The sequence below is a fragment of the Thunnus albacares genome, chromosome 5 (genome assembly GCF_914725855.1).
Source record: "Thunnus albacares chromosome 5, fThuAlb1.1, whole genome shotgun sequence".
Classification (NCBI taxonomy): domain Eukaryota; kingdom Metazoa; phylum Chordata; class Actinopteri; order Scombriformes; family Scombridae; genus Thunnus; species Thunnus albacares.
Genome location: NC_058110.1, coordinates 35,190,675 through 35,204,928, shown reverse-complemented (window position 1 = coordinate 35,204,928; position 14,254 = coordinate 35,190,675). Strand labels below are relative to the sequence as shown.

Here is a 14,254-nt window from a genome sequence, read left to right as displayed (position 1 = left end):
TGGCATCACAGACTGGTATATCATTTTGAGTTTGAGACCTTCTACTATAATCCACACCTCCATTGTTTTATGGACTATGATTATCTGGACATGCCATACACTATCATCAGTGTTTCACTATTGCTGTTGCTATTTTCTTTCATTTACTTTCTCCTCCTTTATTCGCTCCATTATTGAAACTCTAAACTCGGCATACGTATGAATGAATGCTACCATATAATGTTTTTTTTTTTTTTTCCCTTTGGCATGTACCTCCCATTGAATCTACAGGCAGCCAGGGATCTAGCATATTTACAAAGAAATTTTTAATTAATGTGCAATATTCAATGTGCCACCAATATAGGTACTTTATATGTGTTATATTTGCATAATGGATATTTATCCCTCTGCTTTAACACTATTATAACTACTAATAACGTTGCTACTACTGTACTACTATAGTTTTGTAATGATTTCTCTGGCTCTCAGTTTGCATCATATGTGTTCCTCCCTTATTTGACAGCCTTCCTAAAACATGTTCATTACTTGACCACCAGAGGGCAATGTAAGCTCAAATGATCTCTGTTTGACTGTTACTGCATCCAATCCTGCCCACAAACATCCGGGTCAGTTCAGTTGAGCAAATTCAACTTGCCTATAACTGGTTAAGATGTGTAGGGGGTAGAATATGAATAACTTGCATACTGTCAGTTCAGTCTTGCATACATTGTTTGACAAGCAATTATGGTTACAAGACTCTAAACCAGTTAGAGAACTGATCTTTAACATGTATATTTTGCTTGTTCATTTTGATATCATAAATCTTTGCACTTTGTCTACTTCAGCTATGTTCACAGTGCTCTCAAGGACAGGTGTTCCCTTGAGAATGTTTTTTTCCATGTGGGTGACAGCACTGTCAGGTAGGGCTGGGCGATATGACCAAGATCTCATATCATGATAACGATCCCTATCCCGACATAACACATTTTAATTCAATGTATAAATAGATGGTCGGCATAAAGCCGCCTCCGTATGTGCTTTTACAGCATGCTGGCGGAGGTCAGACTGATTAGAGCTGTAAACTCTGTCATGAGGGAGGACAAAGACGTTACTAGGACGAGGGGAGGACATTTCTCTTCTTTGACAACATTAAAAGTTAAGTTAGACTTTTCTGTTGGCTTCCTGACTCATTTAAAAAAAGACGAGAGAAAGAGAGAGAGAGAGCAGCTGTGGTCAAGTGAGCTAGAGAATGAATGAAGAGAGGGAGGGCTGGTAGTGAGAAAGCCGGTGAATCAGATCAATAAAACATTATTTTCTGATTGTTTTCACAGCGGTTACTCTAAATCACAAACACACCCACACCGACACACACCTCCGCTCAACCCTGCAGCTGTAGCAGAGACTCTCACACACTGAGCTGAAATTAAAAGAGTGCACATACATTTGGTAAATAACATCAATAAATACAGTCTCTATTGCGTTTTGCCGTCATTTCTGGTTGCCGTCTCGCTGCTTCTCTCCTCTTCCGCAGCGCGGGCGGGGCTCAGCCCTCCGCATATGTGCAGCTCAGCAGAAGAGACAGACAGCGGTGAAGAGTTGACAACAACTAAACTCATTATGTTGCTGTCATTGCAATAAAAGCTTTGCGAGTATAAAACCAAGAAGAGCAATTAATCAATGTAATCTGCACAAAAGATGGACAGACTCCAAATGACGGAAAATATTGCCATGATTTGCGTCACAACGATATAAACAACAGAGCATAATATGAAACGATAGACATTTTTCTCTCGTCACACGATGTATATCGTCACATCGCATATCGTTTCTATTATTTTTATTTCTGTTGGCTGGACTGCACTGCGCTTTCCAAATGAATCGGCGCGAGATGATGGAAGCGGAGGACAGCAGCGACGCAGAGCGACTGTGTTTCTGCTCTGAGCTCTGACGCTCTCAGCTCTGCTGTTAAATGTTGTGAAGTCATTCAACTCCTGTTGAAACAGACATGTACCAGCGTCTCTGCGTCTCCTCCTCTACCGTACAGTGTGATCAACTCTCCGGCTGGCAGCGCTGTCAGCAGCCTGCAGGAGAGACGCTCCGCGGTGCTTTTGGATGTTATAACTCAACTAGTACCAGGATACAAGCTTTTTATTTCTCTGATGTTTTCAACAACAGCATTAAAACACGAGTCTTGCAGGTAAAACATGCGACTCATGCAGCTGATGATGATCAGTTCTCCAGATCCTCTGTGTTGCAAAGCTGCTGTGCTGATCCAGTTTGACCTGCTGTGTGTCTGTGGTCACCCGCCTTCCTGCTTCACTGCCTTGAGTTGAGATTGTCAACTAGAAGTCTGTTTATTGAATTTAAAAGTAAAACTGTCTTTCACTCAACCAGCCTGTCTGAGTGTCTGCATGAGGGTTCTGCTTCCTGTTGTCTAAACTGTTTTTTTTCATACGGACCCGGACCTACAGCCAAGACAGAGGGTTATGATTTAAAACCTGACGGGGCGCTTCTATTTTAATTGCCGCAGCTTCTGTCGTCTTTACGGTAGTGGTTTAGTGGATGAGGAAACGCACAGACCAATAGCACGCGAGTTCAGCCTTACCACGTGATACCACTCAGCCAATCAAGTTTGTGTATTCCAATAAGGAAACATTGCGACTCCACAGTGCAGACAGATGATGAAGAGTTGGAGGCAAGACGAGTGAGACGGTGAAAGAGAGAAAAAGACGAGTGAGACGGAGAAAGGGAGAGAAAAATAAAAAAGAAAAGTGTATAGCGAAAATAGAGCATTAGATCGATTATCAGTTTTCTTACTAACAGAACTCAGACAGTGGTTATAAATGGTCGAATATCTGAATCAGTTTCAATCATATTGTAAAATTATTGACAGTGTTATTCTGTCTCTTCTCAGTCAGTTGGATCAATCACATGAACACCAGAGCTGTGGACTGGTGCGACAGATCTGTTTTAGATTCACATGTGTCCAAAACTAAAGAAATAGTAATCTCACCAAAACACACAGACAGTTCCAACAATCATTCTTGGCTTCAGTAAGTGTTGAACTCGTCCAGACCTACAAATATTTGGGAACTGTGTTTGATGACAGATTGAGATTTAGTGACAGTACAGATGTTATTGTGAAAAAGGCTCAGCAGCGTCTGTGCTGTAAACCAAACTCCATTAGAGTCGATCAGAGAATATTGACAACGTTTTATTCCTCTTTTATTAAAAGTTTTTTAACTGCTGGTTTACATTTGTCAAAAGGACAAGAGCCCATTGCAACATGTTGTTAACTTCAGCTCTAAAATTATTCTCAAAACACAAAGATCCCTGTTACAGCTTAATACTGAACAAGTCCTCAACAAAGCAGAGAAGATTATCAGCAACCACACACATGATGTCCTCTATGACTACTTTAACCTGATGCCATCAGGAATGTGTTTTATTTCTCCTGCATGTAAAACAAACAGAAGGAAGTTTTTTTTCCAGAAAATCAGATTTGTGAATTCTAGAAATGACCTTCATATACGACTAAACTGTTTCACAGTGACGTTGTCTTATCAAACATAATCTCTGCCTGGATGATGTTCACAGTAGTGAATGAAGCTACATTTCTATGTGTCTCTGCAGTGAGAGGGAGGAGGTCGGGGTGGATGGGGGGCTACAAGATGCAGGACTGTGACAGCAGAGTCCCAGGTTCACACCCCTGATCATCATCTGGTATTTGGTTTTCCAGGTTTTCCAGGTTTTGGTAGGAGAGTTTTTAGGACCTCTCTTAATGAGGTAGGATGAATTTCAGTGACAAATAGCACTATAATAATATAATATAATAACAAATGAAATTAAAGCTGCAAGCAGCGTTGAACGGGCCTTCGCGCCCTTGGGCACATGGGGCCGCGGCCCAGTCACCTAAGCCTCTGGGAACCAAGAAAACGTTTGGAGATGATCAGTGTGAGAGTCTTTTGACACACAATACTAACCAGTTTCTCTCGGTGAGCCCACCCCTCTGTTTATCACAGATAATTATGAATTATGAAATCAAAATATTGTTAACCTTAATCAATAATTCGGGCACCAACTGTAGGATCTGTGAGGAACACAGTTGATTATTTGCAATAATTATCAATTATCAAAGATAATTAACTAATTAAAGCTGCAAGCAGCGTTGGTCGGGATCTCGCACTCTGGCCCGTCGGGATCAGATCACGCTTTTTAAAAATGAGGGATATTTCTTACAAGTGTAGTGTGCTTTTATTTTGAAAGTTTGATTGACATGTGTACTGTCAGGTGTGTAGAGACAATAAGTAACTGCAGCTGGACACAGAAAAATACTCATATATTTGAATAGAGAGTGTGAGCAAACCCACACCTTTTTGAACATTTACTGCTTCCACATAATTTTAGATACAAACTTCATTTGAACTTTAAATGAGTCACGAGACTTTGACCTACAAATCTTGAATTTACATGTGTTTTCTATCTTTTATTGTTTTTGAGATATTAGAGTGTGAGTTTTAAAGTCTTTTCTTGCTCCTCCTGTGATTTTATAATGAGTGTGTATTGCGGAATGTTTCACAGTACTGAGGGAGTGACATCACCAGGAGCAGTTGGAGAGGAGGATTTTAGAGAACGCTTCTTGTGAAATATCCTCATAAATCCCATGACTTTGGCCAAATCTAACATTAAAAATCATATTTTAGTAGGAAATTTCGTTGCGAATCCAGTGATACAGGTTTGAAAGTGGTCAGACTTATAGTTTAGACGCCAGATGCCCCAGTTTGGCACAAAGTCCATGCCCAGAGATTGCCTCCCCATTGGTTTACATTGTAAGGTGTAATGTCGCACTCCAACTTTCAGGGCTTACTAAATCTAAACCGTTCCGAGTTATTACAAAGTTTTTAATAACTTTTGCTCAACACAGTGTGATAAGTCATGTATTAACGTTTGAAGCCGATACCATTAACGCCCTAGGAGGAGATAGCGTTTATTCAAGGTCCAAAATTGGCCAAAAATCATACTTTGAAATTGAGATTGCGGACTTCCTGTTGGATTTAGGTCAGGGGTGTCAGTGTATGATTTGTAGGTCTTGATGAGACGAATAATTGAGTTTTGGTTCGATCTCTCTACGACATTCCTACGGGCTGTGGCGGCCGTTTTAGATACATAGGTGGCGCTCTCGAGCACATTTTGGCACTTTGGGGGTTAATTTTTACATTTTATCAAATTTTTCACCAGACCTGATGTGCTTGCCAACTTTGGTGAGTTTTTGAGCATGTTTAGGGGGTCAAATTAAGGATTGAAGTGGCGTATTAATAAAGAATAATAATAAAGAAACAAACACACGAAACAAACGCCCTTTGGGCTCAGGCCCTAATGATGGTGGAATTACTGTGCTGATGAACTGAGTGATGTGTTTCAAAGATATTTCAGTTCTCTTTAGACTCTGAGGTTGTTCCTGATCTCTGGAAGAATTCTAACATCATTCCAATTCTGAAGACCAGTGCACCTGAAATCCTAAATAACTATAACATTAACATCACTAGTAATGAAAGATGAGTCTGGGAGAGGTGTTGATGATGCAAAGTTATTTATTTTGAACTCTCTACATGAACATTTAGAACAAACAAGCACATATGTAAGATTATTTCGTGTAGATTTTTCATCAGCCTTTAATACAATGCAGCCACACATACTAATAAAAAAAAGCTCAAATCTTATTTCCATTTAAATCATCAACTCATCAGATTGATTATCAGTTTTCTCACTAACAGAACTCAGACAGTGGTTATAAATGGTCGAATATCTGAATCAGTTTCAATCATATTGTAAAATAAACAAACACTTTCATACTGCTGGAGTTTCTACCAGCTGATATTTTACTGCAACATCAGATATTTTGGTGAAAAAAAAACAACAACCAGGTACGTTGTCTCTGAACATTTCACCCATATGTTCAGTATCAACATTTTTGGAATTTAAATACATTAATTAACAACATAAAATGTATTCAGTAGGCCATTGTGGAAGATGTGATGAAGCCTTGTTTTGATCAGAAAAAATAAAAGTATGTTTCACACATCTAAACATGAAAACCAGTTAAATTTGACCCTAACATAATAAGAGGGTTAAATGATTTTAGCATCAGGCTGCAACATCACAAAATGTGATAAAAGTAGAGTCTGAATACTTTCTGAATGCACTGTAATATGTAATTGAGTTGAATATGAATGTAATTTCTAGGAGACAGAGTTGGCTCAAAGTGTAGAAGAACAATATCAAACAACATCTACATTTATGAAGACAGAATGAACATTTCAGAATAAGCAAGTAAGAAGAAACATGATCAGTTGTGTATCATCAGCATAGAGGTGAAAAATAGCATGTTTATAGATAATATCTGCTGATTTAACAAAAAGAAGAAATGAAGTAGAACAAACTGGAATCTTGCAGCACATGTTAACCTGCACAGTACAGAATCCAGATCCAAATCCAAACATCATCATGTGTTTGCTGTGAGTGCAGAGTAGGTTTGGTCCGGATCGCTGCTGTCTGGATCCAGGTTCTGGTAGACGGAGTCTTCATACATGGAGACTGGAGGACGGTTCTCATTGATGACAGATAACTGAAAATAAAACAGGAATGACATCAAACCTAAAATATAGCAGTAACCACGGTAACAGCCCAGATATTGTGTTCCTCAATTGTTTGCTGATATTTTAGTGATAACAACTGGACAGGCCAGAGGTCTATTAATAATAATTATGATTTTATTTAATTATAGTTTTGTTCATACTAGTAAAGTAGTTGCAGACATGAGATTGTTTATTCCTAACTGCAAAAATAAAATGTATAAATGCCAACAGTAAGAGTTAACATGAGACATACAGAGTTAAAGGAAGTCACCTCCATGTTTCTGCTGTCTGAGGTTCCTCTGGTGTTCAAACCAGAGTTCCTCCTCTTCTTCAGTTTGTAGAGGAGCAACAGAACAACAGCCAACAGCAAAACAACCACAGGCACACATACAACCAGAGGCAAAAAGTAACCTGGGCGAGAGACATCAGAGACGGCTGGGAAGGAAGAGAGAGAGAGAGACATGTAGTTTAAAAGACTGGGATCTTTTGTCTTGTATTAGAAGCTTAAAGGTTCCCTGTGGAGTTTTTGACCACAAGTAGCTTGTTTTTACATCACATGTTAATAATTATCTTCAATTAGAAATGTAGGATGTGTTTAAACGTGAAATGTTTTCTTCTAGGTGCTGAACTGTCTTATGTGCTGAAACACATGTTGGACCATCTTGTTATTCTTATTAGACAACGTTGTTATGCTGAATTAGACTGTTTTAAGAGGACGTTTTGTTGCAGAGAGACAGTGATGGACAGATGGACAGACATGAACTGTCCTGTACCTGTAAACTGCTCTGTGGTTTCAGGGAAAGATGATGAAGGTGTGAAGCTTCCTGAACTGGAGATTAAACTCTGTGTTGTTGTTGGTGTGGAGGCTGATGGGACTGATGTTGGAAAAGGTCGGAGAGTCCGGTTTGGTTTTGAAGTGGTTGGAGCCGTGAACAATGAAAACACATTGAAACAATCAGATACTGAATCAATAATGCAGAGAAATGAGATGCTGCTCTAGACAGAAAGATCATATTGACAGCATCCATCACATACACAAGAAATACGCAGCATTAAATATGTTAATGAAGTAAATGATTAAGATTTGTTCTATTAATCACTAAAAAGTATTGTTATTTGGACAACTAGTATGACTCTGCCAACCTCAGCACTCCTCTTGTTGTCACAAATCAACTTCTGACTGTAACCCTTAAAAACAGATATTTGTTTCTGTCATGTCATTTCTGATCTCTGTTCTCTTCTGTTTCAACCAGGATGTCTTCTTCTTTTTTACATTTATCCTTACAGAAGAATTTCCTGCTTCCATAGACAGTATCGATGCATGGATATGTCATATTTCCTCCCACAGTTTCTGTAAGGATGAAACTGGTGTTTTGACCTAACGTTGCCGCTGAAAAGTTGAACAATCAACAGTTACTGTCTGTACTTCCTGTAAGATGCTGCAGTCTGATCACAATATTTCCTGCTTCACATTTACACAGATCCACAGAGTCACACTGGGAGCTGCCCAGTTCAACCAGTCTGACTGCTGGAGTAATGATTTCATCCAACATTGATACACTGAAATCAATATATCATAAACGTCTCACATTCTTCAACAATTTAATTAGATTCTATCTGACTTCATTTATTCTTATGCTTCAAAATCATTAAATGGGATGAACATAGTAAATATATCAGGTTTTATGACTTTCAGTAGAAACTCACCATCTGTAACTATGAGGTCAAAGTCCCAGTAAGAATCTGGGACTGAAGATCGACCCAAACCAAATCTGTACCGTCCTGAGTCTGACTTGGTCAGCTGTGTGAAGGTCACAGTCACATTTCTTCTTCCAGAAGATCCGTCTTTATATCTGATGTTGTATCTGCCACTCTGAGCTGTGACACCATCTGTTTTAATGAGAATGTCTTCTTCTTTACATTCTCCTTTACAGAAGAACACAGTGCTTCCAAATGAAGTGAAGGAGCAAATAATTGAACCATTTCCTCCTTCAGTTCCAGCAATAAGGTTTATTGCATTGACGAGTCCAGTGTTTCCATCCTGCAGTGCTGTTGGAAAGATGAACAGTGAATACTGATGATCAATACTTTGTGTATTGTAGACTTACTGTAAACAGACTGCAGATTAATGAGGGCTAATCCATCAGTTTACAGAGAAGCAGAGATGATACAGAGGCAGCCATTAGCAAAGTTTTCACTCACTGTACAGCAGTTGCTGTTGTTCTACTTGTAGCTGCAGTTGTAGTCACAGTGTCTCTGTGTAACGTCTGTTTTTCAATGTTTTTCTTTCATACTTTCTAATATCAAACACATTAATGAGCAACAAATATTCATGATGGATGTTCATAACAAGCACTCTAAAATTGTTAACATTGCAGGGAAGATGATTGGAAAGTCACAAAAACAACTTTGCAATATATTTGACAGTGCTGCACACAGGAAGGCTAAACATAGAACTGCAGATACCTCTACACTACACAACTACACTCAGAGACTGAGCTGCTCCCATCTGGCCGTCGATTCAGGGCCCCAAAGGCCAACCGGTACTTATACACAAAGTCTTTTATTCCCTACACAACACAGGCGTTGAACACAGAATGATGCATCAGGGAACACTTGTTATTTTATAAGATTTGCTCTCTGGTATTATTTATATAACCTATCTGCTGCTACCTGCCCATTTACACTATTGTATGTTGTATATTTTGTATGTTTTTAATGGTGTGTTGTGCTATGTGTAGTGTATGTACTTTTGCTTTATTGTGGGAGAAGCCGAAGACAAATTTCCACTGAGGTGGACAATAAAGTCAGTTAATCAATTAATCAATCAATATGTTTTGTTAAATTACATTTAGTTTAGTTAAATTACAAGATTAGATTATAGAGATGTTGTGTTCTAGTAACAGAATAATTTAGAGAACAACAGGAAAACTAATTAACATGACAGCAACATGAAAACTTGTGTGATACAAATCTGACATTTGTTAAAATGAACACAATGAATGTCCAGAAGCAGTTTGTGCTGCAGCTTTACAGACACAGTCAGGTAATCAGTCCTCACCTGATAAGAAGCAGAAGAACAGAACATGGTGGATATTCATTCTGAGTTTAATCCTGATGCAGAAAATCATCAAACTGTCAGAGAACTGCCTCTATATGTCTGTCTGATCAATCAGGAAGCTGACGATGCTTTAAGTTAACACTCCTTCCTCTCTCTCTCTCTCTCTCTCTCTCTCTCTCTCTCTCTCTCTCTCACTCTCTTCTCTCTCTCTCTCTCTCTCTCTCTCTGCAACATGAGTGATCTAGAGGAAGCATACATGTCTGACAAGTACAGTATTTAGGCGCTAGTCCACTGAGCAGAGGTACTAAGTCTCGAGTCCTCAGTGTTCGAGGTCGAGTCATCAAGGTTGAGTCTGAGTGGAGTTCCAGGATGGGCTCCGGTGCTCCACTCTGGCACAGTCAAAGAGCTGACATACAGATAAAAAAGGTCTATATTAAACATATTCAAGATGCACTGATTGCAATTTTCTCAGCCGATTCTGATTTTCTTTCTTTCTTTCTTTCTTCTTTTTCGGACTTAAAGGTATTACAAATTGCGAGCTTTGTGTCTTCTTCATTCACGCTAAAGAACTTCCATACCAACGACATGTGTGGTTGTTGCTGTCTGTGCCGCAGCTGCTGCTGTGTGCGTGACGTGAACCATAGTGTGGCTATGTGCGGAATATTTGACAGCCAAAGATCAGATATATATTACTTCTTTATCAATTAACAAGTTCAAGTCCTCGTCTTCAACTTCCGAGTCCGAATGCAGTCAATGCTCGAGTTCAAGTCCGAGTCCTGGACTCGAGTACTACAACACTGTCACTGAATGATTTCAACACCAATAAAAGGATCTTAAAATTGACTCTAAAACTGACAACCAATGAAGGGACTTTAGGACGGGTGAGATGTGTGCTCTCCTTCAGGTCTTAGTCAGTACACATCCTGCTGCATTCTGAATGATCTGCAGTTTATTTATAACTTTCTTAGGTAGACCAGAAATGAGATCATTGCAGTAATCAAGCCAGCTAGTGATAAAAGCTTAGATAAGTGTCTCAGTATCTGCCTGGGAGAGAAACAGTTTCACTTGAACAATATGGGGATAAAAGGCAGTTTTAAAAGGCAGTTCAAAACAGTCTCAGCTGGACAGATGAGTCCTAAACCAATCTAAAACTGAGCCAGAGAGGCCAACACACTTCTGTAGACTGTTAATAAGGATTTCATGATCAACTGTATCAAAAGCAGCGCTTCAGTCTAAAAGAACTAATACTGAAAGTTTCTTGTCATCCATGTTCATTCTCAGGTCATTTAAATCATTAACTAGTGCTGTCTCAGTGCTGTGTGGTGAGGATGAAAGCCAGATTATAACTTCTCAAATATACAGCTGAAATTTATGTAATCATTTAGCTGTTTAAATACTAATTTCTCAAGAATTTTACTTAAAGAAAGATTTGAAATTGGCCTGAACTCATTTAGCACTAAAGGATCCAGGTTACTATCAGTTTTCAGTGGCAGGGGGAAACTACCAGTCAGCAGGGAGTGATTTACAATCAGCAGCACTTCATCCTCCAGACCAGAGGTTGTCAACGTGAGAGGTGGGCCTCATTCTGTATTACATAGTTTATATCAAACCTGATTTAGATTCATGATCAAAACTGCTGTGAAGGCTCTTATATAATGATATATAATAATTAATAATATAATATTTCAGAATAATAAAATAATATATTATCATTTCAACTCTGACTGAAGATAAGGACACTTTACTTTAACCAGCTCCATTTAGGATCTATGAGCACCATATAAACATTTAGTGAATATTTCATACTTTCTAATATCAAACACATTAATGAGCAACAACTATTCATGATGGATGGTTCATGTTTTGTTAAGCTGAACTAATTAAATGTTTTCTTCCTCTCACTCTCGCTATCTGTTTTATACATCAGCAGTTTCATGATGAAGCTGCTTTGACTCTGTAACTGTGATGAAACTCTAAAATGAATTTGACTGACGTCAGGTTTAAATCATAACTCTTTTATTTTAAGCTAAAGGAAGTAAAGTTAAAAGTAAAGTGAATGTTCACAGTTTCAGTCAGTTTTAATTTAATGTTGATTTGATGTTGAGAAAACGATTCAGATCAGTTGAAGACATGTTGTCTTAAAATAGTGTTTTAGCTTCCTTTCGTTAGTATTTTATACACTGATGACACATATTCAAACCACTGTGGTTTCACCCTGTGTTTTAAGGTCATCAGATAAACATCAACAGCACATTCAGCAGCGTTTCACAGGCTGTTTCCATAAACAGAACATGGTAAACCTTCACTAGCTTCAAATCATTCATTAGTAACAGCTCAGGGGTCTGTATCATGAAGAAAGATCAGCTAATGGGTGTCAATTTTCCAGTTTTACGCAACCGTCCTAACCTTCAACGGGCGTCGGTCACCATGGTGACGTACGCTCCAGAGCAGGTTCAGTTCAAACATGTCAGCAGCACAAATACTGAAGAATTATCTTGCTGAAAAAGTGGAATCATCATTCTGAAACAAAATCAGAGTTGGAACATGATTACAAGCACAATAGACAAGAGGCTGGTATAAATGCTAGGAAGCTAATGAGGAAATACGGAGCTGGTTCATAGGTGAGCATGGAAATCAGGTGAGCAGAGATGGTGGGAACACACTGAAGCTTATAACTGGGCAGATGGAGAATGACAAAGACAGGAGAAGAAAGTGACTGACAAACACTAGAAATGGACAGAATGTTAAAAATTTGCTGACAGTGCGAAAGACTTTTGACAACACGTAATCATCAATATATGTATAATAAACAATTATTTTTTGCTTCATTCACTCGTCTCTCCTGACTGAAATGCATGTGTATGTAGAGACATGACTGTAAACTCACAGTCTGATCCAGTCATGATGTGTTTGGTGATTTGCACTTGAAAAGGCTTTGAGGTTAAAAGTTTCTCTCCTCCTGGTTCAGGCCCAAATTAGATGATGCTCTGGGTTTTGGGATGAGCAAAATATGTCAAGGGGTCAAGAGACACACCCTGCTTGGGGCCCTTAGTTTCTTGTGTCTTGGGTGTGACTCTCATGTACCATGCATGTACGTGCAGATGTATATCTCGTGGCTGTTTGCTTTCTTTGTCTTTTAAAGGCTATAAAAAAGGTTAGTTTGGCTCTGTATAGTTAGGACAAGCTGATGCCAACCTTTGTGTGAGTTCTGTCTCCTTATTGTACAATAATAATTTTTAATCTTCAACCCAGCAGTGTTTTATGTATTATTTCATGTGTGTGTTTTGGTGTTTTCAGACAATTTCCACGACAAGAGCAAAAACCGCTGTTCTAAGAAATGACTGATGTACATGAAAGCAGTAACTTTAGAAAGTCCTGAGTAACTAAACTAATATCTAACCAGCATTTAGATTCTGACAGACAGCTTTGGTACGGACTGAATGAATGAGGAAATTAAACATTAAGATGGAGGAGACAAAGAGAAACTCAAAGTCTGTTGAAGAAAACCTGTCAGGGAGCAGGTTAGCTTCACAGAGTCAGTTACCATGGTAACCGACCCAGCGTTAGCGTTAGCTCTCTCTCTGGAACTGAAAACCCAGAGTTTCCCTCATCTCAGGGTGAACAAACTCAGAGATGTTTCATGTCTTCATTCATTCAGTCCGTATCAAAGCTCGTATCGAAGCTGTCGTGGACGAAGAAAACAGCTGCCCAACAATAAGAAGCTTTAGCTTTTTGGTCCTGACCAGCTAAACGCACCACATGAGTTACATGAGATAATTTTTTTTGTGTGTGTTAACAATTGTCCATCAATGTGCTTATTTACAGGACGTAAAGCACCATAAATCAGCTCTAAGATGCAGACATGCATGTTTGTGTAAAATGAATTAAATACCTTCATAGCTTGGATTCATAATGGGTTTTTTATTTTTTACTGTAATATATATATCCATTGGCATTTGTTAGCTCTATGTATAGACACTTAAGATTTTTTTTAAGTGGTCAAAATCCCACTTTTAAAAAGGAGCTTTTATTTTGAAAGGGGTTTTGGTTTCTTTCCTGTAAATAACATTCAATGTTTTTAAAATCATAATTGTCTAACTTAAATCCTGTGATCTGCATTGTCTAGACTACTTCTTTGGGCTTTAAAGTTACTACAAGGAACTTTTAACTGGTTCTGAAACAGTCTCATGATGCCTCTATATGACCTACATAAACAAACAAGACCATCTGTGAAAAGATTGGCTATGTCTAAACAAAGTTTACTTTGCTTCACCATCATCATATTACAATTATTAATCTTACACAGCCACAAACAAACATGTCTACAGGGGCCACTAAGTCAACACAAAATGAAAGTTCCTTGTAGTAACTTTAATGCATTTAAGTGTTTTTTCATTCTAATTTTCTTAATTAAATATCAAAACAAGGTTGATGTTTTGACTTGTTGCTAGAGGAGAGAAACAGAAGTTCTGTGAATACTGTTAACCACATTCTTATGATTTTTATCAAACATGAACCCACAGGCAGGTTTCAAGTGTGAAGCACGTTGATCAAACAGGAAGATACACACTTCCTGATT

General features: G+C 38.5%; 1 protein-coding gene and 1 long non-coding RNA gene across 3 annotated transcripts in view; both read right to left on the bottom strand.

Moving 5' to 3' along the window:
* Positions 1-9,853, bottom strand: part of LOC122981768 (polymeric immunoglobulin receptor-like) — a 724,120-nt gene extending 714,267 nt beyond the window's left edge. For both annotated transcript variants that reach the window (XM_044350512.1, XM_044350513.1), the window contains exon 1: positions 9,676-9,853. In XM_044350512.1, the coding sequence (XP_044206447.1) occupies positions 9,676-9,745 (70 nt within the window). In that variant the 5' untranslated portion in view covers positions 9,746-9,853. The remainder of the gene's footprint in view (positions 1-9,675) is intronic.
* LOC122981838 lies at positions 6,221-7,615 on the bottom strand. The gene is made up of 4 exons (XR_006403334.1): positions 7,388-7,615; positions 6,868-7,049; positions 6,285-6,604; positions 6,221-6,235 (listed from the first exon to the last, which is right to left on the bottom strand). It is a non-coding gene; the product is annotated as an uncharacterized LOC122981838 (long non-coding RNA).
* Positions 9,854-14,254: the final 4,401 nt, after the last annotated feature.